Here is a 26554-nt window from a genome sequence, read left to right on the forward strand (position 1 = left end):
ATTCCTGTTTATTATGGCGAAAGCAGGGTTCATTTAAAAGAAGCGGTATTTAACTTAACTCATTTCAAGCATGAATTCATTTCTGTAAAAAAGTTTTTAATTTTTCTATTTCTTTTTTTTTATCTCATTTTATCGACAAATTAGTTTCTCACTGTATCGGATAAGTCAATTATCTGAAGTACATACCAATATTTTTGTTCCATACTTAAAAAAATTTCCTCCATCTAGTTCTGGCCAGTATAGCCGCTTCTTTTCCGCTCTTCTACCCTTATCAACATCCCTTAACATATGACATTCATAAGGGTCATGCAAGGAGGGTGACGGTAAACCTTCGAAGGTGAGTGCAGTCCGCAAGCTTATGTGGCTCCCTCTACTGTCTCGTTTAGTGAAGCAGTATAGCACGTTATTGTGATATTAAAAAATAAGATATTAAGAAAAACTTTATAAATTTTATTCATGAAATTTCTATTCACAATTTAAAGAATATTTTAAAGTGTTGACGACAAATATATTTATCATCGAAACCGTTTTCAAAATAAATGAATTGAAAACTCTAATTTTTTTTAACACCTGAATTCCACAGGATGTGTCCATAATATTTAATTTAAACTCGATCAAAAAACATAAATATTTATTTCAAAGTTCAAATTTATTTACTTTTATTGAATTCTTTTTTATGTATTCCTAGTGGTGACGAAATTTGATATATTTCAATTTTATTATTTTTTAATCTCTTGTAATCACTATCTCCAACTTTGAGAAAAAAGAATTTTGACTCTCATTTTCTGATATATTTAAGATATTAAGATTCTGATATATTAAGATTCCCGATGAGATTATTGTACTTAAATATCTTCAGAATCTATGAGTAAATTGTTTAATTTAATTCATTTTTGGTTAGTACGAGTGGCGCCATCTGATGTTTGATTTCAGAAAAATGGTTATAAGACTATATATTAAATATAATTATGAACTGTTAAAGGTATTAAAGATTAAAAATTAGAATTCTTTTTAAATATTTTTGTAAGTACGTTTTGATTAGAATTTTAATAGATAGAAATTATTTTTAGTTAAGTATCTGGAGTAAATATGGAAAAAAACCCATTAAACGTGATATTTTAATATATATTTTTTCAGTAAATTGTATGTCCGTCAAAAAAGGTGCTAAATAATTTGGAATGTAAAATATTTGCTATGAAATTTTATTGATTGTGTACGAATTACTTTGGATTTTCCTTCCGACTTACTTTCAGAGTCCCCCATTTTTGCTATTTTATTTTTGAACTTAATACTTTTGACAAAAGTTAAAAAAATATATATCCATATTTTATTACTCTGGTAAAAATTTGCTTTATAAAACATTTGATATTTTTTTGTTACTTCCCGTAAATTTTTGTTATACTATAAAAGAGTCATTTAAAGGTAAATCTACAGTCGTGCGACACATTTTTAGAGTGGTACAGGTTGAAACATAGAATGAAAACATAAAATAAAAAACATTAAATACAACATTACGTCAAATTGCTTCTTTGCAATAATGTTTACAATAAATACTCAAAATTGTTATTACCAGCAGTCATTGCTCGTCATTTCCCACGTTGTTTCTCTTTTCCTATCTTTTGTATTCGTGCCTCATCGCTCACTTCCGACCATACATTAATATACAAAGATATTGGGTTTTAATAAGAAGTACCACCCTTCAAAGCTTTCCCAGTGACCACAGAATCATCCTATATAGATAATGCAAGATACGTTATATAAGCAATCAAATTCTCCTCTGTTTCTACTGCTAATAAAGATGTGTGTGTGTGCGTGTGTGTGTGTGTGTGCGCGTGTGTGTGTGTGTGTGTGTGTGTGTGTGTGCGTGCGTTGCTCTGTACAGCGAGATCGTTTGATGTACAATTTCCAAATTTGCCATACAAAATCTTAATATATATAAATTACGTGTCACGTTGTTTGTCCGCGATGGACTCCTAAACTACTTAACCGATTTTAATCAAATTTGCACACCGTGTGCAGTTTGATCTAACTTAAAAGATAGGTTAGCCCTTTTTTTGAATTTTTAATTAGAATTTTAATTATTAATTAAAAACTAACTTTCCCGCCAAAAAAATCTTCAAATCGCCAAATGAGTACGGCTTCAATTTTTTTTCCCAACAGTCATGAGGCTAGGCTTAAGATTTTTCGGCTGATTATTTGAAACGATTCTATATATTTTCTTAATGTTTGGTGCATTTAAAATTAAACATTGTTAATGAATCGATCTTTCAGATTCATTCTGAAGTACTTTTGAATTAAAATAAAACAGAATAAAGGAAATTAAAAATTTGTAATCTGCATAGCGTTACCCCAACTGGCGTAGAAAAACTCACGCATTTGCGTTCCGTAACTGGCGTTGAAAATTCACGCATGCGCATTGTATTATGATTGTTTACATTTCATCGGAAGCGGACTCGATTTAAATTATTTTTAGGTTCGTTGCATGTTTTTGTAATTAAATTGTATTTAAGTTAGTTATATATTTTTTGTATACGCTTATAGTTTTAAGTACATCGTTTTTTAAGTAGTTTTTTGTAACCTGTTTTCGACCGATTATTTTAAACGATTCGTTTTATTTTCTTAATGTTTGATGCATTTAAAATTAAACATTGTTAATGAATCGTTCTGGTCATGATGAATCTGAGAATATTTTGTTGACAAATTCTTGAAATATTACATAAATTAGGAAAGATATTCTTTAGTGCCCATAAAGTTTAAACGCTCAGTGACTCTTTTCAGTAATCATATTACAAAAAAATACTTTGTTTCAGTAAAAAATATTATTATATTAATTGCAGATTAATCCTTTCCACTTTAATTTATAGTATAAATTCTACGGGGACTAACAGAAAATGAGAGAGATACATATTACGTTGTGACTGAAGGAGTTTATAATATTATGAGTGAATTATATATCAAAATTTGAAGTTTTAAAATATTTTGATGAAGAAGTTATTAAAGTAGGAATTGCATAAAATATTTAATTATTAAAATTTTAATGAACATTAAGATGGGCGAACCGGCTGGTCGCCAAAGGCGGCTAGTATTATATATAATCTGAGATAATCATCTGTATAACCTTTTCTGAAATTGTAAGAATCAAAAATAAGCTGAATTGTGGCGTTTTTTTTGCAATAACTTACGAAAATATTATTGAATAAAAATGAATTTTGCAGATCTTTTTATAAATCTTAACAATTGAAAATAAAATATTTTTTAATTTGTTGTTTCTAATTTTCAACAACAGTTTACATTGCAATCAAATCAGTCATTGCCGGTTGGACCTGGAGGCACATACACGCGATCTTTTACGATTACGATACGAGAGAAAACAACCAATAATAGTACAGAAGTAAAAAGCAAATATTTGTTGTATTTCACAAATTTCCCACTCGACCTATTTCAACCAAGATTATACTTTGCTTGCAGTAGATAGTAGCAAGAACCAAAGCACGTGCCATGCCGAGAGGAATCTGTTGGACTTCAAGTCTTTGATGGGCACACCACAGTTGTTTTCTCTTTTCTAGTGATTCTGTCCAGCCCTGGTGATTTTCGTGCTATAGGTACTGTTCCAACGCTTTTTTTTTTTTTTTTTTTTTTTGTATGGAGAACGCATTCTAATTTTTAAAAAAGCTGGTTCTGTCATTTGACAAATTTGAAATTTTTTTCACTGTAATCGTAAACGTGTGAATTTAAATATTGTTTTTGATATGATTCTTGAGCAAATATCTTGAACCAAACCCTCTAAATATCTTGAAACCCTCAAAATATCTTGAACCAAAATTTTATTCCGTTCTTGCGAATGTTATGAGAATTGTGGCTCCATATATCGGGATAATATCTTTTTTACCCTTTATACATTAAACATTTTTTCTTTGTAACTTTTTTAGACCTACGCAGTGATGAATGCTCTACTGTACGAAACGATCAAACCACTCGACAGCGTCGTCTATTTTCTAACCGAGACTTTGAAAGAGCTCGGGTGGTACAAGCAAAAGGAAGAATTTGTTATGGATGTGGGATGCGGACCTGGACATGTGACTTCAAAATATATCCTGCCGCTGTTTCAAGATTTCGAGAAATTTATAGCTGTGGATTACTCACCAAGCATGATTGAGACAGCAAGAAGCAATAATTACCATCCAAAAATTGATTACATTGTATCGAATTTTGAAGATAAGTATGTTTACAACACTTAAAATCCACTATCTTATAAATAATTTCAGGCCACTTTAATCTTTTAATTCGATATTTTAGATAAGATGAATATACGAAAACTTCCCATATGAAAGAATTTCATTGACATTTATTTAGAATGTATGAAATCATCTTACATGAAAGAATTTCAATGATATTTATTTAGTTGAATGTATAAAAATTTCCTATTTGAAAGAATTTTATTGACATTTATTTAGTTGAATGTGCAAAAATTTCCTATATGAAAGAATTTCCTTGACATCTATTTAGTCGAAAGTGTCGAATTTTTTAATGCATTTTTTAAGAGAATTAACATAACTGTATATATTTCAAAATGCTAAAATAATCACATGTTTAGAAATGGTACAATAAATTTGGTTTTATTTCATTTCATAAGCCTTTACGTTATAAATAATATTGAGAACTGGTTTTCTACGGTTAAAAAAAAACATTCACTAATTCCTTCGACTTGAAACATAATTTAATAGCATTTGGGGCGAAGAATAATGGAGTAAAAGATAAGGTCTCCCAGTGATTTAATTAGAATCTTGCATCACTATATAATAATTAGATAAATTTACATATAATTTTTAATTTTGTTTAAAAAGAGAACATGTGATTTTTTTTTTTTTACATTTAAGATACGGTTTTTGTAAAAAGAGATTTGGGTGAGAAAAAAAAAAATTCCTTTAGCATGAGATTTTCATAAAAATAAGATTTTAAATCTTCGTAAGCTAAAGATCCTTAACACGATGCTAAAAAGAAAGTGTTCTTTTCTTTCAGGAAAGAATAGATGTGCAGTTGATAACAATTGCGAATTCACAACGCGGCTCTTCTTGGATGTGTTCTAGAAATAATTTAGAAAATTTAAAAACAGTCACTCAGACTTACAACTATGAATCGACACATTTAATCTTAATTAAGAGAAAATTATTGAAAATTCCAAAAGGGCAAGAGCCGAGTTTGGAAATTCAGATAGCAGATTCTTAAGCAGGGTCGATTGAAAAAGTTCATTACGAATCTGAAGTAATTTTGGAAAAATGTCGAAATGTCTTTGATATGTCCAAAATGGATGTAAATTTGAAATCATTATACAATACCTTATGTGAGACATACCATGTGTCATTTATGGTTTGCTTTAATTGCTGGTAATGATCTCCAAGTATGCTCCAAAATATACAATACTGAAATGAAAAGATGAACAAAATTACATTTTTGCCATCTGTGAGTTTATTTTTCCTCAAAAGAAATGAACATACATACACACTATTAGCGTGTTGATTTACCACAGTATGCGTAATGTAAGTATTGAAAAGTGTGCACCGCCTCGTCGTATACAATGTTCGCATCGTTCACGCAGATTCTCAAACATAACCTGAAACAAAGGTTGCAGACTCCTGCAAAAATAGATGATTTTCTCACGTAATGCAGGCACCGTTGTTGGTGGATCTTCACAGTTAACATTCCCTTTCCGTTAACACAATACACTACCAGAGCGTCGAAATTTCCTAACAATGGACATCATAACTGTGTTACTTGGTGCTGGAATGGTTCTGCCGCCTTTTTCAAATTTGGCCCACCTTCGCGACCGCTTCCGTATGAGCGGAAATAATGCTCACCTATAAATACTTTTTTCTCCGTCGAGAGATCCATTTCCAATAACAACTGCACAACACAACTTCCTTTTCACTACGTGTAGCTGAACACACAAACGCAACCACGGGTTCGAAATGTGCAAGTTTCAGTTCTGTATTTTTTGACGCCTACTGTAGATGGATCAAAAAGATACATTTGTAAAGCAAAAGTTCATGCTTGATCATTCGTTTGCTATTTCGTATCATGTTTTGATTCGAGTGGAATCAAAGGTTAGTTTAACATCAACAGGTATTTGTATTCCCTGGCCAAATATTTGAATTTGATCTATTACTGGCATGTGATATTTTTTATTGAAAAAAAAATTCTAGAGCATTCATGTGGCTTAAATTCGTTTCTCCAATTGATGAAGGAGATTTATAACACTGACACATAATTTTATAGCGGTTTGATGACTGACCATTGGTTAAATAGTCAGATCTGCGGTGCTATTAGCAGATATTGCTGTGTGACAGTTTGGAACTTTAGGAAAACCTTTTTTTTTTTGTTTGTTTGTTTGTTTAAACTGAAGAATTTGAACGAGTGTAACTTGCTTCCATGATATACCAAAGCAGATAAAGCCTTCCACTCTTACTCTAGAGTTACAAGAATCGAAATATGAGTGAATAATCTTGATTAGTTTGCATTGAATAAACAAGTTGCGTGAGTTGTGAGATCAGGCCATTGAATCAAATTTATCAAAAATGCACCTGCAATTTCAAACTTTTAAAATCCATCCTTTCTGTAATATGTATCATCTGCTGACAAGTAGTTCAGTGGAATTGTATTTTTTCTTGGAAAAATATTTAACAGAAATTTTGGAGTGTTAAGTTATTGAGGTACCTATCTGAAACTGGTATTTAAGTTTGAACTTTGAATTTTTATCAATAGGGAAGAAGGGGACAAACAATTTTGAGACCAGCTTTTCAATTATTTATCTTGTAGGAACAGTTTAAATCAAACTGTTGTAGATAAAATAAATTATAAAACGTAATCATGTTCTATTTAGATAGAGAATAAATTTAAGATAAGTCAATATTTGGAAAAATAATTTAATTTGGGAGAAATTTTTAAAATTCCACTTAAGTACGTCTTATATAGTGGGAAATAACAGGTAAAATTTTCAGATCAGTATTTGCATCATTTTTTAGAAAATTTGACTTAGTCGAAGAGAACCAAGTCAACAAAACATACCCAAAAGTACTTTTTTATCATCCAGATTCTGAGGGAAGAAAAAACAAATTCTCATTTAGATGTTTTATTCTACAATTTTAAATGATATAACTGTCGATTTTCGAAAATAAAATATAACAAAATAAATAAGTAAAAGAAGGTTGTGAAACAATGAATTTGAAGATAACATTCTATCTCACTTCATTTTCTGAAGACAGGTACTTCCGCGAATGTCACTTTTTACATTATTTTGTGAGAATCAGTCACTAGAAAGTAAAACGTTTTGTCTTTTCAAATTTAATTTCATTAGCACCTTAAACTCAATCAAAAAGAAAGTCTCTAAAAGAGAACTTATCACTGTCAAAATTTAAATTAATTTCACAGTGACAACATTATACCAAATAAGAAATAGCAGTTCAAAATTTTCGAAAAGAATCTAGTCATAATAGTTTATGAAATTCCATTGAAATTAATTAATTCATTTTAGTTCATCGAATGTGAAAATATAGAATGCAACTATTTTAACTGTGGCATCTTTTCAGATCCGATATTACATGCTGGTTTGGGCAGGTGACAAAACTTGTGTCGATTCATTGCTTCAATTGGCTTAAAAATCAGGAGAAGTGTTTCCAAAATGTTTATGACTTGTTGCAACCGGGAGCTGAAGCAGCTTTTTATTTTGTACTAAAATCCGACTTTTATGCCGCTGTGGTGGACATATATAATGATCCAAAATGGAGCAGATACTTTGAAGTAATGTATTTTTTGCATGATTCTTTCTTTTTAACTTCGCAAGTTTTTCAAAATATTTAAATTCAGAACATATTAATAACAATCAAAAATATACTAGAACATTAATTTTTCATGCACGGATTGTTCATATAAAACAAATGCAACGAATAAAATAAATTTATGATCAAAAACTATATAAAATCATAGTTATTCTTCGGCATATTAACCATGAAAATTTAAGCATTTATCTCATCAGCAGACTAAATTTCTGATTCCCCTTTCAAGTAATGTTGTAGTCAGAGATTTGAGACGGGCAGCTATGGCCAGTTCTTCAAGGAGATAGGAAAATCATTCCGTTGTATCAGTTTTTAAATCTCCTCATCAGTCTGAAAGGGTTGGCCGGCTCTTAAAGGAAATAAGAAAACTCTCTCTTTTCTAAACCATGTTCAGGATGAAGGGAAACAAAGATGCAGATAAAAGGGACAAAATCCATTGCAACAGAAAAGCTTGCTCAACGAATTGAAAAAGTAGTTCGAAAGAAATGGAGATGCTAGAATCCCTGGCAATCAAAGGATTGACCAGCATGCCAAAATTACGACTTTGGGGGGGGGGGGGTTAGACGTTCCTGCAAGATATTGTTACAAATCTGTAATGTTACTTCCCAGCATGCCTAATTCAATCACTGGAAAGATCGTTTTATGATCAGCTTTGGTGGATGCTGTTCGGATACCGAATCAGTGATCTCGAATCAGGGCAACAAACTTGGCGACCATTTGGCGAAAAAATAAATAATACTGGAAACTTCCCAAAAAGTAGCGATTGAGCCAATAGGAATCGAGATATGTTTGATTGTTTCAGAACTTTCTCTGCCCGTCTCCGGGAACTATAAAAGGGCGACAGTCTCAAGCCGAAGTCAGTCGTATATTGAATCGTGGAAACAATCCAAGCGAATCGTTGGATTAGTCCAGTGAAGAGTAAGCATTGCGTGGAGCTCAAGCGATTGATGAATTGAGCTGTGTGCCGAGTCCTGGCGTTTATTGTAGAAGCAGCATCGATTCGTGTGTGAATATTCAATTGGATACAACTAAAGCGAGGAGACAATGGAGAATCACAGGCGTTTGGAGAGACCGTAGAGAGTAGCTACTAAGATTCTCTCCTCCAGCTGAATTCCGTCTGGCCATTTTGTGTGCTTTGGTTGTTATTACTATCGATTATTACTTGTGAGCTATTCTTTTTGTAGTGTGTTGCCTGTGTCCGTCTCGACTGTATATTTTTCGTCAACGTACTCTTGTCTTCGTGTTTAATAAACGTCGTCGTTGTTTTCTACTGAGGCCTGTTGATTGTGTTTCTCCATCGACCAGCAAATCGGAAAGAACCTCAGAATTTCCATAACAATATTTTTTTCCTTAAAAAAATTTATATAGAAAGAAATTAATTAGGAATTTAAAGAAGAGTTAAGGCGCATGTCACTTCAACGATTGTAGCTTTATTTGAAAAAGAACCGTAATCCCTCAATGCGACAAACGGCTAAATTCTCAAGGCGACTATATTGAAGAATAATTATGATTTTACGCTATTTTTAGGGAATTTATTTTTTCTCTACAATTGTCTTATTTTTATTGCCGCATTGAAGAAAGACAGTCGAATCTCCATGGCCGAATGGTCATGGCACTGGTCTCATGATCAAGAGGCCAGGGTTTGAATCCCGCTAGAGACACTGCAATTAAGAGTATATGTAAATACTTAATTCCTTGATTTTATGTTTTCCTCTATTTCATGTTCCAGAAGATACTGGACATTTCTTTAGTTTACCAGACAAGTGTTCTGGACTTTTCTTACTGTCTCCAGAAGAGTATTCTGGAACTTTCTCTGCTTGTATAAAAGCAGAAGATTTATCAGTTACTGAGTTCTGAGTTCAGTTAATAAATTGGTTTAGCTCCACCTCTTGTGTGTGTCATTGAGTATAGTTCTACGTGACATTATAGTCCATAGGGAGTTTGAAAAAAAATGACCTTAGTATCATTATGCGCACTGAAAACATAATTTAATGAAAAATATATGTACCTGAAGGATAATGTCAAAAAAGGGTGTCCCTTGTGCACTCGTTTTGGACATTCATTTAAATCTTTTCATTAAAAAGTGTACCAGCAAATATTATGTAATTTACCATTTCTGAAATATGTATCATAGTTTGAAAATTCTTATTCTAAGCTATTGATTATACAAGGTTAAAACGCTTATGAGAAGTGTTTATATAGTGACTCTCTTATCAATAATTTTATTAAGGTGATTTTATCGTGGAATAATATTATCAGTATATGTTACTTATATTAATTTCCAAGCAGCTTTCGGAAAAAAAATAATGTTAATATGGCTCTTTTCTACATATTTTTGATTCACAGTGAAAATTTTCGCATTTGTTTTACAGATATGATCCAAGATTTGCAATAAAAATATCGTTTTGACTCAAGGGCCAGGCATAAAAAGGATCTGATATACTTTCTTATATTTACTGGCGTTTTTGAATTTTTGTCCTCGCATACGCCCCAACATGTTGAAATGCAGAAAGTATTCCAAAAATGTTTCTTTAAGACATGAGTAAAATACATTTATTTGAGTGAGAATTTTTTGACTTTAGTAATATATTCTCCAATCTTTTATTTCTTAATATATGTAGCATTACAAAAACCTTTCGAATATTAGAATTGCAAGTAATTTTTTTAAAAATATTTAGCCGATTTTTTTAATTACATTTAAATAATTTTCAAACAAAAAATAATTAGATGTAAGAATAATTCTATCATATTTCAATGCGTCATTAAACAATTTCAGATTTCATTTTATGAATTTCACAAAACTAGAGACTTTTTACTTTAATTGCTTCAAAATATTAAAAAAAGCATTTAACAAAAAAAAAATTTACATTATAACTTTCTACATAAAATTCAGAAATAAAACAGCAATGATTCTCATAGTAACAACATTCTGATAACATTATCCCTTTGTACTCGGACAATGCATTATTTTGACGTTTTATTTATTTAATTTTGATTGTTAAAAATACTGCAGGGTAGTAAGAAAATACAAATTAATTAAACGAGAGGATTTAATTTAAAACAATTATAAATGTTTATTTTTTCGGAGAAATAAATAAATGTTTGTGTTAAGTGAATAATTACGCATTGAATTATATTTCCTAGTGCAAAGGGTTAAATATTAATAAAAAAGTATTCGACAATTTTGATGCTATTAATTTTCTCAATTTAATGATTGATTGATCAAAGAAAATTTAATGGATGTGTAGCCAAAAATTCCTATATGAATATGCTTTCATAATACTTATGAAAAACTATTTAAATAGATGAGTACTATAAAGCATCAAAAATATTATAAATAATGTATTTTTGCTCTCCAATCATATTATCACAATTTACGTTGAGCTTTGATAATTCGAATTCTGATTAACTGAACTACTACTAAGAGGAGGAGGAGCACACAAAAAAATTTTACCCCAGTAAAAGCAAATTAGGACAACGAAATAGCAGATTGATAAATTCACACAAATTTATTTTAATACATTATGAAAATTTATAAAATGTGAATATTGTGTTTCTATTATATCAATAAAGTAAAATAAAATTTCTTTTTACTTTTTTTTTGAAAAATTGTCTTTTTCTATTTTATTATCCTCTCTGATTCAAATTAATTCAAATAATTAGAAAAACAAATTATTTCTTTTAATTTCCTCAATTTTATTTGAACAATGAAGCAGTATCGACAGGATGTCTTTTGGTGCTGGTTGGCAAAGAAATAAGCCCATAGAATTCCGATCGATCCCCCTTTTTTTGTTATCCGGCCTACCCTTCTGCCATATTAGGCTGGATACTAGGGTGTGTACTGCATTTCATATTCTGTCATTCATTCTAAATCAATAATATCAGTCTCTTTTTTAAAATTCTGTTAAAAAAGAATTTTTTCATACTTTTTATATAAAATATAATTATGGAAATGAATAGATATTATAAATTTCGTTATTTTATTCTTGAATTAACGAAATGAAAATCTAGAAAAACTGAGAAACAATTGTCCCATGCAACCATATTATAAGAATTATAAATAAAATTTTTGATATTTGAAAATGAAATGAAATTTTTCAGGGAGTCGACAATCGTGTTGCTGAGTCTCATTATAAGAAGTACGATTCCAGGTATTACAGAAAAATTTTGGAAAATATTGGTTTTACTCTTATTCTTTGTCGAGACGAGCTGAAAGTCAATCCACTGTCATCAGAGAAAGAGGCAAAAGGTAATATCAATAAAAATTTAAAAAAATTCTGTTTCTTAAATAACGTCACCTGCTGGCTAATAACTAACTTTTACGCGTTGAAATTTTTGAATTTTCTCTAATTGAAACATGACATTTTTTTTCACGAAAAATTCACCAATATTGAAAGTCATTGTCTTTACAAAAGTACGAAAATTTCACTAATTACGCATTTTAGGCATAGTAAAATAAGCTTTAAAAACAGTCAACTGAAATGCCAAATCACAAATGCAGTTAGAGTTCAACGCACACCAGTGATGAAGTCTTTTGACGGAGCACCCGATCTCAACAAATCACAATCTCCGACGCCTATCTTTAATTAATTAAAATCTTATTGCTATTAATTTAACCTTATAATCGTAAATATTAACAGTTAATTACTTCTTAGAGATGTGCTAAGAAGGAGTGTGTTTATAAACGTTTATCAGTGTATACTCATACACACATTCATTCATTCATCATCTAATATGCATTTGCACTCATTGTAGTGATTGGATTTTGAAGCGTTAGAAAATAAACGTTCATAGATAGCGCTAGGCAACTAGCGCGAGTGTAATTAAAAGAGTGATGTCATTCGAGTGTTTGCTCTTGGAGGAGAAGGAGTTACTGAGCAGAGTAACTCGAACGAATCTGCAATAAATTTGTTAAGTTTTCTATTTGCCTATTTTTTTCAAAGCACTCACGAACCAGCCACGACATTTGGCGCAGTCGAAAGGATTGAGAATCGAGTGCTATTTTTGACTAACTTGAAATCGAACTTTATTCGATAAAGGTGTGCTTTCGGTATCGATATGGCCTTCCTAGGCAGTGCGAAAAAGGAAGATTTGAAGTTGTTGGCGGAAGAGCTGGGTGAAACTGTTTCATTAGAGATGAAAATTGTGGACTTAAAAAAATTAATTACTGGAAGTAAAAATTACGATGAAGAGTTTGTGAAGAAACAAATGATAGTTATCATGGAGGATAGAAAAGAGAGAGAAGATCAAAAACGAAAGCAAGAAGAACGAGAATTTGAAGAAAGAAAAATTAAAGAAGAACAAAAACGAAAGCAAGAAGAACGAGAATTTGAAGAAAGAAAAATTAAAGAAGAACAAAAACGAAAGCAAGAAGAACGAGAATTGGAAGAAAGAAAAATTAAAGAAGAACAAAAACGAAAGCAAGAAGAACGAGAATTGGAAGAAAGAAAAATTAAAGAAGAACGAGAATTTGAAGAAAGAAAAATTAAAGAAGAGTGGGAATTGCAGGAGAAAAAGGCACAAGAAGAACGAGAATTCGAACTTGAGAAACTGAAGCTGCAATATTCCAGTGTACCCGTGGATGTCGAATTACTAACTCCCAAGATAGAACTCAGGCATGGATTGGAGATTCAAGGATTGGAAATAACTACTTTTGAAAGTTTGTCGGGTTTAATCATAACAGATAAAGCGAAAAGTACCTACGGATATTAAAGAATATTTAATTGATGTTTGGTCACAATTCACGAATCCAAACGAAACTGCAAGCAAATTAGATGATTATGAAATGTGTGATCAAACAGTGCGAGGAAAAAGAAAGAACTATATCAAGAGAATAACTGTTCTAAACATGAAACCTACGACGAAAGAGAAGAGAGACATTTTTAAGAACGGAAATATGTACCCCCGCATCAACGAGAATTCAGAAACAAAAACTTTCATAAAAACGAAACTACAAATTCAAGAAAAGTAACAAGAGACTGTTACGTTTGTGGATTGTCACATTTTGCTAGAGACTGCCCAAATAGACATAAAAAATCGCATTTGTTAGAATCTGCGGCAGAAAAGAAACGGGAAGACATTTTAACCGCGGAAATTCAGTCGGAATTAATTAATGGTGAAAAAAGCTTAAATATCAACCCTTTACAATACGTTGATATTTGTGTGGACAATAGAGAACTGAAAACCCTAGTTGACTCAGGTGCTATGATACCAGTTTTTAATTCTAAATATGTGTCAAGTGAACAAAAAGAAAAAGGAAAAATCATTTTAAAAAGTGCATTTGGAGAAAGGATTAACGCTACTCTTTCGAATTTTCAAATATCATTAAAAGATAAAAACAACGAAGGATTTTCCAGGCCTATTGAGATAGTTGCAGCTGTCACGGATAGAAATCAAGAGCAATTCATCCTTCCCCCCTCTGTATTAAACTTATTGGGAGAAAGCATAAACCACAGCCGCACCCAAAACTCGTCTGGATTAGAGGCGCCGATGGAAGAGAGCTTTGATGAATTTATGATTTGTTGTGGAGTTAGTCAGAGCGAAGAACAACCGAGCGGAAAGGAAAGCGATTCTTTGGATAAGAAAAACAAAATTAATGCGTTGAAAGAAGAACAAAGAAAATGTGATACTTTGCAGTCAGTAAGAAAAAATGTATCGCTTGGAAAAGGAAACTTTTTTATGAATGATGAATTAATATTCCACCGGGATAAAATATTAGGCGAAAAGGTGAGTCAGTTGGTTTTGCCCAAAAATAAGAGACAGCAAGTTCTTAAATTAGCACATGAATCAATTTTCGGATGCCATATGGGATTAAAAAAGACTAGTGAAAGAATTAAATACAGTTTTTATTGGCCAAATATGACAGATGATATTAAAAACTTTTGTAAATCCTGTAAAAAATGCCAGTTGAGGAGTCCGGAAAAAATGATTGATAAAATTCCTATTACTCCTGTTCTCCGTCCGGAATTGCCATTTGAGATAGTAAATATAGACCTAATAGGACCCATTGAACCCCCTTCTGCTCGTCGGCATAAGTATGTATTATGTCTAATGGACCAGCATTCTCGATGGCCGGAGGCTATCCCTCTTCGTTCGTTAACGGCTAAAGCTACGTGTGATGCTTTATTGGAGATATTCATGCGGACTGGAATACCCAATGTGATTGCAAGTGATAATGGAACGAACTTTATTTCTAAGTTAACCCAGGAATTCATGAAAAGATTAGGTTGTGCTCCCAGATTTACGACGCCTAACCATCCAGCTGGGAATGGCCTTATAGAAAGATATAATAGGGTGTTCAAAAATTCCCTCCATCACATTATCAGAACTGATCCAAGTAATTGGGATAAATACATTCCGTATATGCTCTATTTGCATACAGGGAAGTTCCTAACTGTACGACGGGTGTTTCGCCATTCAAGTTGATGTATGGACGTGGAGCACGAGGACCTCTCAGTGTTCTAAAATCGAGCTGGTGTGGTAATATTGCCATTCCGTTAAACATGGAGAAATCAATTGTGGATTATTTACAGGAGCAAAAAATAAACTTAGAAAGATCTGCAGAGGAAGCATCACTCATCGCTTCTGGTAAACAGCAGACATATGCAGAATATTTTAACCGCCGAACCGCTTCTAAGGAATTTAAGCCAGGTGACCAAGTTTATTTATTAATACCTGATTCATCGAACAAATTGTATGCCCGTTGGACTGGTCCTGGAGAAGTTATCGAGCATTGCCCTCCACATTCATATAAAGTAAAACTTAGCGATGGAAAAATTCGGCATTGTCATGCAAATAAAATGCGGAAATACTATCCAAGAATTAATGCTGTAGGCATGATCTTTGAAGATGATGCAGACTTTGGAGAAGTTTATTCATCCCCCAGTTATAAAAATGTATGTTACTGGAAAGAGATATTTGACCAAGTGGATTTGTGACATCTTTCTGAGGAAGTGAAATGTCAAATCCTGAACTTATTGTGGAATCATCATTCAATATTTACCGGACAAGTTAGAGTTGCAAAGGTTGGTCATCACAAGATAAAATTAGAGGACGATATAAAAAGGAAAAAACCTTATGTGTACAGGATTTCTGAAGCGCTGAAACCTCAAATAGACTCCCAAATCGAAGAACTCCTAAAACTAGATCTAATCGAAGAGAGCTCAGCTGACATTGCATATCCTATAGTCTGTGTAAACAAGAAGGATGGATCTATCAGGATATGCGTGGATTATCGAGCTTTGAATGCAGCTACTAAAACCGACGATTTCCCCATGGAAGACGCAACGGAATTAATATATTCCATAGGACAGGCAAATGTGATTAGTGTGTTAGATCTTTTGAAGGGGTACTATTCGCTTCCCATGGAAGATTCGCGGGATTATACATCTTTTAAGACCCATAGAGAATAATATCGTTTTAAGGTAATGCCTTTTGGGCTGAAAAATGCAGCTGCAACTTTTCAAAGGGAAATGAACAAAGCATTGTCGCCATACAGAGAATTTTGCCGTGCTTATATTGATGACATTGCTATATTCTGCAATGATATTCCCTCTCACGTGAAACATCTTCATTTGGTGCTGGATAGATTGGAAGAGCTTCAATTCACTGTTAATCTTTCAAAGTGTGCTTTCGCGAAATCTGAAATTTCATACCTGGGACATATAATTGGCTCAGGAAAGCATCAAGCTGATCCAGCTAAGTTAGAAACGATCTCTCGTTTGCCCGTACCTGAAACCAAGAAACAACTACGTAGTGCTCTTGGCCTGTTCAACTATTATCGTGATTATCATGCGAATTTCGCCGAGATTGCCTTTCCATTAACGGAACTAACAATGAAAAGAAGCCCTGATGTGTTGCCGTGGTCTGAAATGCATAGTGTTGCTTTTGAAAAATTAAAATCAGCATTGTTACACGCTCCTACTCTACACACCCCGAATATGAGCAAACCCTTTGTGATTCATTGTGATGCCTCGTCAATCGGGATTGGCTCGTGTTTATCACAGACTGTTGATGGAAAATGTGCCCTATCGCTTATGCAAGTCAAAAATTAAACAAAAGCCAACAATCTTGGTCGACAATCGAACGGGAAGCATTTGCTATAGTTTGGAGCTTGAAAAAGTTTGAAAGCCTTGTGTTTGGATCCGAGATCCACATTTTTACCGATCATAACCCTCTTCCTTATCTGACCAAGTGCGCTCCTCAGTCATCTCGACTACAAAGGTGGGTATTTGCCTTGCAGAGATTCAACATAACATTAAAACATTGCCCTGGTTCTAAAATGCCGCATTCTGATGCCCTGTCACGTTTATTACCAAAATAGACTGAAAAACATTTTTATAGTACTAATATCATTTTTTCTGTTTTACATATCAATATGGAATTAATGACTATAAAATAATAATAATTTATGCTTGATATTATGTTTATTTGTATTAATGTTTACTAAGTGATTATATTCATTATAAATTTGTGTTTATTAGTTGATAAGTGACTATATACATCATTAAGTATATATTAATGTATATTAACTGATAAATGAGTTTCTTATTATCAAGATGGTATTTATATTCAATTGTGCATTTCTTATTTTACCTCATTGCTTTCTTAAATGTTTGTTAGTAATTAGTTATTCATTTATGTTAACTTTGCATTTGTGTTTATTTTTATTTGGATAATTTGATATTATTAGATACGTTTTAAAATCCAATTCGTAATTATAATTCAGAGGTATGTTTATGTTTTCATATAAACACTACTCTTACGTTGGGGGTGTAGTGATTGGATTTTGAAGCGTTAGAAAATAAACGTTCATAGATGGCGCTAGGCAACTAGCGCGAGTGTAATTAAAAGAGTGATGTCATTCGAGTGTTTGCTCTTGGAGGAGAAGGAGTTACTGAGCAGAGTAACTCGAACAAATCTGCAATAAATTTGTTAAGTTTTCTATTTGCCTATTTTTTTCAACCAGCCACGACACTCATACTCTTTCATACAAAAAGCCGCGGTTACCTGGTGGTAAGGTCTCAGCCTCGGAATTGAAGGGTTTCAGCTTCGACACCCAATTCCATCGAAGAACCGTCGTGTAAGCGGGTCTGCTGCAAGTTAAATCCGTCTGGGCGAAACGTCCTCCGCTGGTGTGGTGTGGAAGTTTGGATAAGGGGATGCCAGTTCAGGTGTCGTCCTCGTCATCTGACCTCGATTCAAAATTACGAGGTCCGTCCCAAAATAGCCTTAATGTTGCTTTAAAACAAGATGTTAATAAAACTAAACTAAACTCTCGTGTAACAGCAAAAAAAGGGAGTTATTTGTTTACCTGTGTGTAACATCTGGTGTGTTTGGATCAGCTGATCAGGTTCAGGTGGTTGTCATCTTATCGTAGCTCATTTCACCCTACCTACCTACTACACTATCACCTACCATTGTGTCGTTTCCTTACCAATGCTTCCGGGTAGTGGAACGTACTTGCCGTACAGCGGTTTAATTAAGCAATAAGGGTATGAGGTCTCCTTTCCTTTTTTATGTTCGGGGTCGTAGGTCGGTATTGCTTTGATCGCGGGATTTGAGTGCTTGTATATTTCATTGAAGAAATTAGTTGCTACTTTTTGAAAGTAATCTATTGTGGAGGGAAGGGTTAGATCTTTTTGGATATATCTATGTTTGATAAACCTTGGGAAGTCTGTGATTTGCCTTACAACTATGTTTTGTATGTTTTCCAGTTTAATGGTGTGTGTAACCATGTCTTTCTTTTAAAATTTGAAAATTGAAAGCAGAGTCATTCGGCATTGAAGTTGTATGTGCACTGCAGAATAATTTTCTTAATTTAAATAATATCTTAAAGAATTATTCAACAAAAATTTCTCTAATTCATCGTAAAATTCAGTTTTTAGTTTTACTTTCAAAAGGATTTAAATAACTTGAATAACATTATTTTATTTTGTTTCAGTCTATAAATACACTTCAGAAAATTTTGGAGTTTAAGTTTTACACAGTTCTTTTGTCCTAAGGAATCATATTCTTCGAAATGCTCTTGACACTTCAGCTTTGAAATAAATAAACGTTTCTACTTTCTGAGATCAAATCTGACCAATTTATGAAGATTTTATATATCAATTTTAGAACAATCAATATTTTCATAATCATAGACCAATCACTGTCGAGATAACCTGGCAGAAGATTGGCATATCTTCATTAAGACGGTCTAATATCGCCAGTTTTTATAAAAATGTGATATTAAAATTTCATAATTTAGTCAGTTTTAGTGATTGATTTAGTTGATTGGAGTTCAACAATTTTTATTTAAAATATTGGTGTCTCAAAAATATTTTGTTAACATGATTCAAACGGTAGAGGACATATGTAAAAATTTAAAATTAGTAATTCATCTGAGCCCAAGTCACTCAAGTCGCATAGAATATAATTAACTATTGATTCAATTGACATAAAATATAATTTCAAGACTCAGTTCACATAATTGAATCAAGTCACATAAAATATAATTATAAGGTTAATTTAGACCATTTTATTAGCAGATGTATTTCCCAAATTAGCTATATTATCCTATATATATATATTAAATCATGTTTGCCTTAAATTAAATTGTTTCATTTTAATTAATAATATAGATATTGTAAAAGATCATAGAAAACTTTTCCTCCATTTACTTTTTAGAAAATATCATACAGTAGACTCCCGATTATCCGCGGGCGGGTTATCCGCGCCTGCCGCACTAAGTTTTTTTTTTTTTTTTTTTTTTTTTTTTGACTGATTTTTTTCAAAAAGGTGCAGTTTTACAGTTATGCTTTTGTAATTACATAATACATTACAGTATTAAAACAGTACATATGTATTAATTTTTCAATGTATCCTTGACGCCTCTCGTAAGTACAAAGCACTTTTCTGTTTTCATTAACAAAATGCATTTTAGGTTAGTTTTGAGTGATATACTAAAATATTAATCGTTAGTTAAACATTTCCTGATGTTTATTTTACGTTTCATTGTACATAAAACGATTTTTCAAAGTTGGAATGACTGTTTTCTCTTTTGCTATACCCGTTTTTAGCTTTTTTCGGATTATCCGGGATTTTTGTTATCCGCGGCGGCCGCGCCACCCAATTCCGCGGATAATCGGGAGTGTACTGTATTTCACAATTTGTTTCACTCCATACAAACACTTGCTGAAAATTACACTTTTATATATTTAATTTGCAATAATAGTTGATTTATTTTTTAATTTGAACTTCTACCAATATGATGGCAACACGTTTATGAAAGCTATTTTTTTTTTTTTTTTCATTGACGTGCTCGTACAGATTAAATTTTATTTTTATTTTGTGAGAAAAATGTTGTTGAAAAATATAGTTAAAATATGTCTTAAAAAAAATTTATTAAAAATCGAAACTTAATTTATACTAGAGGCACCACCTGCTCCTCGCCAACCTCCAGGAAATGCTAATGTAGTTCCTCTCGGATCGTTTCGTAATACAAGGTCGCTTCACTCGCTCGCCATCTACTAAACCGCTTTAGTTTAGCAACAGAATATTCCGATTTATTTTATTCCAAAATATGATAAAACAATGAAAGGAATAAAAAAAATTAAAGCAAAAAGTACACTCGCAAAAATCGTCTGCATCAAAGTTCTTTGTAAACACAAATAACCTTTCATTTAAATAATTATATACATCCACCGAAGAAATAAATTTTTTAAATATTTCCCAGTAACGTGTCTGGCAGTTTCCCACAAACTCCTGTATAGAGATGCATAATCCACGATTTTTTGAATAACAAATAATATTGCTATTGTTATTTTTAAATATGCGTTACAAATATCTGTTATTTCAATCATATTATTAATTAAAAATTATTACTTAATATTAAATATAAAATTTATTAATTGTAATTAATACTTAATTTACTAATTTAATTAACGTGTGATTGAATTAATTTATCTGTTTCAGCTCACTTCTTAAATTTTATTTTTTTCTCAAAACTATTTATTTAATTTATTTATTAGAGTGAACCATTTTCTGGAAAAGATGAGTTAAAAATACATGTCATTTCTTTAAAATGTTTACTTTAGTCCTATATTCTACTAATAGATGGCGCCAGCAGTAAACAGAGTACATGTAATCAAAGTCAATCATGTCACGAGCAATAAAAAATGATCTGTATGGAATAGTGCATCATCAAATACGAATATCGGTCACTCCCGTAAAGTGGAGCGGTGACTTCGCACTTTCCAGATAAGCCTCGCACTTTCCGGTGAAATCACCGCTGCGATAAATTTCAGTGAAATGCAATTCAATGATACGATACGATAATTCCAATAACCGGTCCGTTCACTTTTCAATCCAATCACAGATTTCTTTCGAGAGCTTCCATTGGACAGATCGTATCGTCACCGCTCCGGCAAATTTCAGTGATATCGTATCGATTGTTAGTTTCTATCGTAATCCAAAACTTGTAATCGAAATATCATCAGTAAGATCGTATGAAGGATTTGAATCACACCCCTCTTTGAAAAGTATTGATCACTTGTATTTGTGACTTTTTGATATTGGTTACGTAATAACCGCTCTGAAAATATTCGTCATCCCTACTCCTGTAGTTCGAAAACTTCGCTCCGTACACATAAGCGTTTAACCCTATCTCGTTCATTACGACTGGATCTTCTTATGAACTATTCTTGAGCATTTTCATTCGACCTGTCTTCTCTTTTTCGACAATTTCATTTTAAAATCGATACGGCATAACTTAAACTGATCGTAAAAAATTTTGTCCGTTTTTTGACCATTAATTTTTTGTTTAAAAAATTATCAAACCGATGCAAGAATAGCGTTTGCTTGAAATCTTATCAAACCGCATGTTGATATTCCCGGGTGAGATCGAAGTGTTGCCAAACTATGATTAATAAATTCAGCCTGATTGCCTAACATAAGCATTTTATATATAAAGATATAAAAGCATGGATATGATTAAAAAAAATAATTTTTTGTTTTAACTTTATGCAAAATTCAATTTTGTGCTGTAATATTTTCGGAAGTTATTGCGAGAAAACGCTGAAATTTCGCTTAAGTTTTAATTAAATAAAATTTTAAATAAAAATTTTAAAAAAAATCGCTCCGAGGTGCACATTTTTGGCCTCCAAGGTATACATATACCAAATTTTGTAGCTGTAGGTTGGATGGTCTGGCCTGTAGAGCGCCAACACGCACACAAACACACACACACATTGAGCTTTATTATATTACTAGCCGCCTTTGGCGACCAACTGGTGCGGCATTATTAATACTCGCTAAAATGTTCTATTAATATTTTATGTAACTTGTTATTCTAATAGGTTTTCCCAGCAAAATATTTTTAAGCTTCAAGTTTTGATAGTCATATTAACAATGTTTAATTTAAATGCATCAAACATTAAGAAAATAAACAGAATCGTTTGAAATAATCCGCCGAAAAATATTAACCCTAGCCTCATTACTGTTGGGAGAAAAAAAAATTAAACCTTACTCTTTTGGCGGTGGGGAAAATGGAAGATTTTTTTGGCGTGAAAGTTAGTTTTTAATTAATAATTAAAATTCTAATTAAAATTTCAAAAAAAGGACCCCATGTGCACATTCCCGACCTCTAATGTATACATGTACCAAATTTGATAGCTGTATGTCAAATGACCTGGCCTGTAGAGCGCCAACACACACACACACACATTGAGCTTTATTATAAGTATAGATTACTCTGTAATATAATAATATTACTCTATTTTTAATATATACCATAATTTAATAATAAATTTGAAATTAATTACCTTATTTTTTTTTCAGACTTATATTACTCTCTTACGGTCTTGGTGCATCATGTCCCACTCAATCTCAGAGACGAATTTAGGGACGATCTCTTTGAATATGTTCTGAAGAATGGCGGTATAACAGAAGATGGAACATTGGTACATAAAGCTGTGACTCTAGAATTGGTTGTGAAAAAGCCGAAATAAGACCTCATCTCTATAGACTAAATTATCTTAATTAGCCCAAGCAAAGGCAAATAAATATTTGTTGCCTAAAACAACTGGAAATAATACACGATCAGTAGATTAACTGATCGCTGATTTAGAATTTTTTATCTTTTAAATTTTTTATTTTTTTTAAATCTCATCCTTAGAAATATTTTTATCCGTTTACGGTTCTTTTCAATTATAACTTCACCACCTAACGGCTTTTTTTCCATTGGGGATTTTTTGGAACAATATTGCTGTCAGTTTGGTCCAACTTCATTACTGACGATGACTTTTAACTATCTTTTTTGTAGCCGCATTTTTTATATAATTATATTATTGTTTGCTGTGTTTACTTTCAATCTGTTAGCAAAACTTAATTCAAATCATTGTATGGACATTTCATTGTTGCTAGATATGTTTAAGAATTGAAAAATTCAGCCAAGCATTCATTTCAGGAGACACAAGCATCTTAAGCCCTATCCAGGTAGCATAGCCTGTTGCATAATATTGTACATTATTGTTCGATATTATATGATATTAATCAATATTGTACAATACTGTTCGATATCATATGACATTAATCAATATAGTACAATATTGTTTTATATTATATGATATTAATCAATATTGTACAATAGGGTGGAACGAAAAAAACAACTCTTGAATTTAATTTGTAATAGCACAGAAAAGTTGCCTTTTGCTGTAGATAAGATAAATTAAATGCATGAAAAATATGGAAGTACGTCTAGAGGTGCCGCAAAAACGTTAATGTTTCATAAAACTGAAATTTTTGATGCATTTTAAAGTTTTTTCAATAAATAATAAACTTTTGATTTTTAATTTGTAATAACGCGTAAAATTTGCTTTTTGGTGTAGATAAGATAAATTAAAATATGAAAAATGTTCGAGTACATCTTAAGATGCCGTAAAGACGTTAAATTTTCGTAAAAACACACTTTTTGGAACTTTTTCAAAGATTTTTGCTTGGTTTGATTATGAAATAAAAAGTTTTAAATAGGCATTATAATCTGAATTTTTAAAAAATACAGTTTTACTATCGCATTACCATGGAATCCAGCACGCTGAGTTATCGCCGGTGCTGATGTTATTGAGGGGAGGTGGAGGTTTTTCTGCTTGTGATGACGAGCTCGGAGCTGGGGTCAAGTCAGCAGCTCAATTCAATTGAGTTGGCGTCTCCACTCCGTCTATTGTGTAACTGATTTGTTAGTTTGTATGCTTTTTTGTGAGTAAAAAGGGCCCAGACTAAATTAGTGAAGACAACACAAATGTCAGAATGTCCCATGTTTGGGAAATTTAGTGATTTGCTTGAAGTTGAACTGCCTACTTACGAATATGTTGTAATGTGCTACTGTTATATTAGACATAACCTCAAAATTGCTTCAGAGAAGGCTCCTTCTATAAATGTAATACGTATAACTTTAGTTCGGAAAATAGAACAAATACAGTCAAGAGCTTCTGTTTCCATCTTTCTACCAAAAGAATTTCAAAAGCTTTTCATGCTAAATGCAGGAATTCATTAAAGTCTAAAAGCAGAAAAGGGTCAGAATATTTTGATTCCAACCTCACAAAATTTAGATAAAAAGCTAAACGTTCATTTGATATTGCTGCCTATAAGTATGTAAACTTTAATACTTGTATAAATAAACAATCAGTAATGGAACAAGAGTTTCTAAACGATCAACGCTCTAACAGGAAAATGGTTATAGTAAATTTGATAAAGTTACCACAAGCACTTTGAGGACGAAAGAAGCAAAAGAAAGTAAAGAACTACAGAGAATAGTAAAGTTTAATCAAGAACGGGCAAAAAATACTAGTGTGCCAGAAACGGTAACTGGTAAAAATGACAAACTTGAAGAAAAATTGTGTTCTTTACAGGAAGAAGCAAACCAACCTGATCCTTCAAATATATCTTAAGTCTCTGGTTGATTACTTTGTGAAAGTGTATGCGCTTGTTTGGTTTAAAGTTAAGTTAACACCTTCATGTACTTATGGTTACAAACATCGTTTAACCTTATCTCATATTCACACTATCTCTCTGATGATTTCAAGAATGTTATATACCTGATTTTTCAAAAAAAATTGGTACATTGTTGCTCCAAAAAGTATCTTTTTGACCATGCCAAATGATGAGCGCAAAATTCAAAGAGAACTTAGTTTGCGACGTGTTTTAAAAACAAGAACAGAAAGTAGAGGTGGAGTCAGGAAGTTTGAAGTTTCAAAGATAAACTGCAATGAAAAGGATTATATCGACACGATCTAATGGCTCGAAAATGGCATAACTGAGTACCCTCCCCCCCCCCCCCCTCGGGTTTAAACACGTTTCCAGTGACTCTTCTAAAAACTTCATGCGAAAAGCATCTGAAGCTGAGCTAAATAGTATAGTGGATTCGGTTATTACCTCGGCTTCCTTGTCACACGCAAGCAGAGTAAAGAGCTGCGAAACTGGAGACCGACTCAGTTTAAAATTATGTGGTTCAATCATAATAGAATTATATATGAGAGCAAAAATTGACTCAGGTGTGAATATGCCAAAATTTGATTTAAAAAAACCAGTTTAATGTGGCAATGAAGTAGAAACAAACATTTTGTTGCTGCAACATTTGTAATCATTAAGGATACAGAAGTAAGAAACACAAAATATGACGTTAAAAAATATATTATTGCTATTATTGTATTTTGCAATTAATAATTATTTTCTATTTGTAATACTTTTATATACATTTAAAACCCTCTTTTGTAACATTATAATACGAAAAATTCTTAAAACATATATCATCCAAGTTTTTAATTTTTCAATTATTTAAAAAAATTTAAGGTCTTTGCAGTACCTAAGATGGCTTGCAACCAATTTTTTTTTTTTTTTTTTGAACCTAAAATTCAACTTTTCCCTAATATTACCAAATTAAAATGTAAACAAATTTTTTAAAGGCCTATTTTAAAATTTATGATTTTTTTTTATTTTTTACAAAATTTAAGCTCTTTGCGGCACCTCAAGGTATTGTTGTATTGCAATCAAATTTTTGTTTTATTCTTTTTGAATCCAAAAGACAATTTTTCCTCACTATTACCAAACTAAAAATCTGAAAAAAAGAAAAAAAAATTAAGCCATTTTCGTTCCACTCTACTGTACAATTCTGCAAATATTGATCCATGTGATAGAATATTGTACAATATCTGTGTGCTACTAGAGTATTTATCATACATCTTTTGGTAGATTTAAAGGGAAAAAACCCTGCAAGTTTCTATAGATACGACATCTCAAGTGGATGCCATGTAAAATATATTTTAATTTAAAGAAAAAGTTTTACAACTTCACTAGCAAAGAAGAGGAAGTCTTATAGCTTTATTACAACATTGAAAGTAAAAATTCTAAATGCAACCGTAGTACCAATACAGTGTGAGGAGAGAAGCTGTATCATCTGATGGCGAAAATGTGTGGTGTGGTTATAACTGGAGGTATCTCATTTATTTATTTATATTTTTAAAAACTGTATTTTATGTATAAAATTATACTTCACCATGAGATGAAGAATTCTGTGCCTATTTGCATGACTTTTTTCTGTCATTTGCTTTTGTCAATTTAAATGTTTTTACACTGAGCTCAGGAATAAAATCATTTTATCAGTCCTGTTATCTTTGGAGGCATTAATTTTCCAAAGTTTAAATATTTTTCAATATTATTTTAGGTTTATTTATTATTTCAATATTTTCTAT

General features: G+C 31.9%; 1 protein-coding gene across 1 annotated transcript; it reads left to right on the forward strand.

The window, feature by feature from the left end:
* The first annotated feature begins 3479 nt into the window (after positions 1-3479).
* LOC129976683 (juvenile hormone acid O-methyltransferase-like) lies at positions 3480-26479 on the forward strand. Its single transcript, XM_056090387.1, has 5 exons — positions 3480-3602; positions 3930-4219; positions 7584-7794; positions 11931-12078; positions 22647-26479. The coding sequence occupies exons 2-5, from the start codon at positions 3942-3944 to the stop codon at positions 22814-22816; spliced, it is 807 nt and encodes a 268-aa protein (XP_055946362.1). The 5' UTR covers positions 3480-3602; positions 3930-3941; the 3' UTR covers positions 22817-26479.
* The last annotated feature ends 75 nt before the right edge of the window (positions 26480-26554 follow it).

Source organism: Argiope bruennichi, chromosome 7, assembly GCF_947563725.1.
Source record: "Argiope bruennichi chromosome 7, qqArgBrue1.1, whole genome shotgun sequence".
Taxonomy (NCBI): Eukaryota; Metazoa; Arthropoda; class Arachnida; order Araneae; family Araneidae; genus Argiope; species Argiope bruennichi.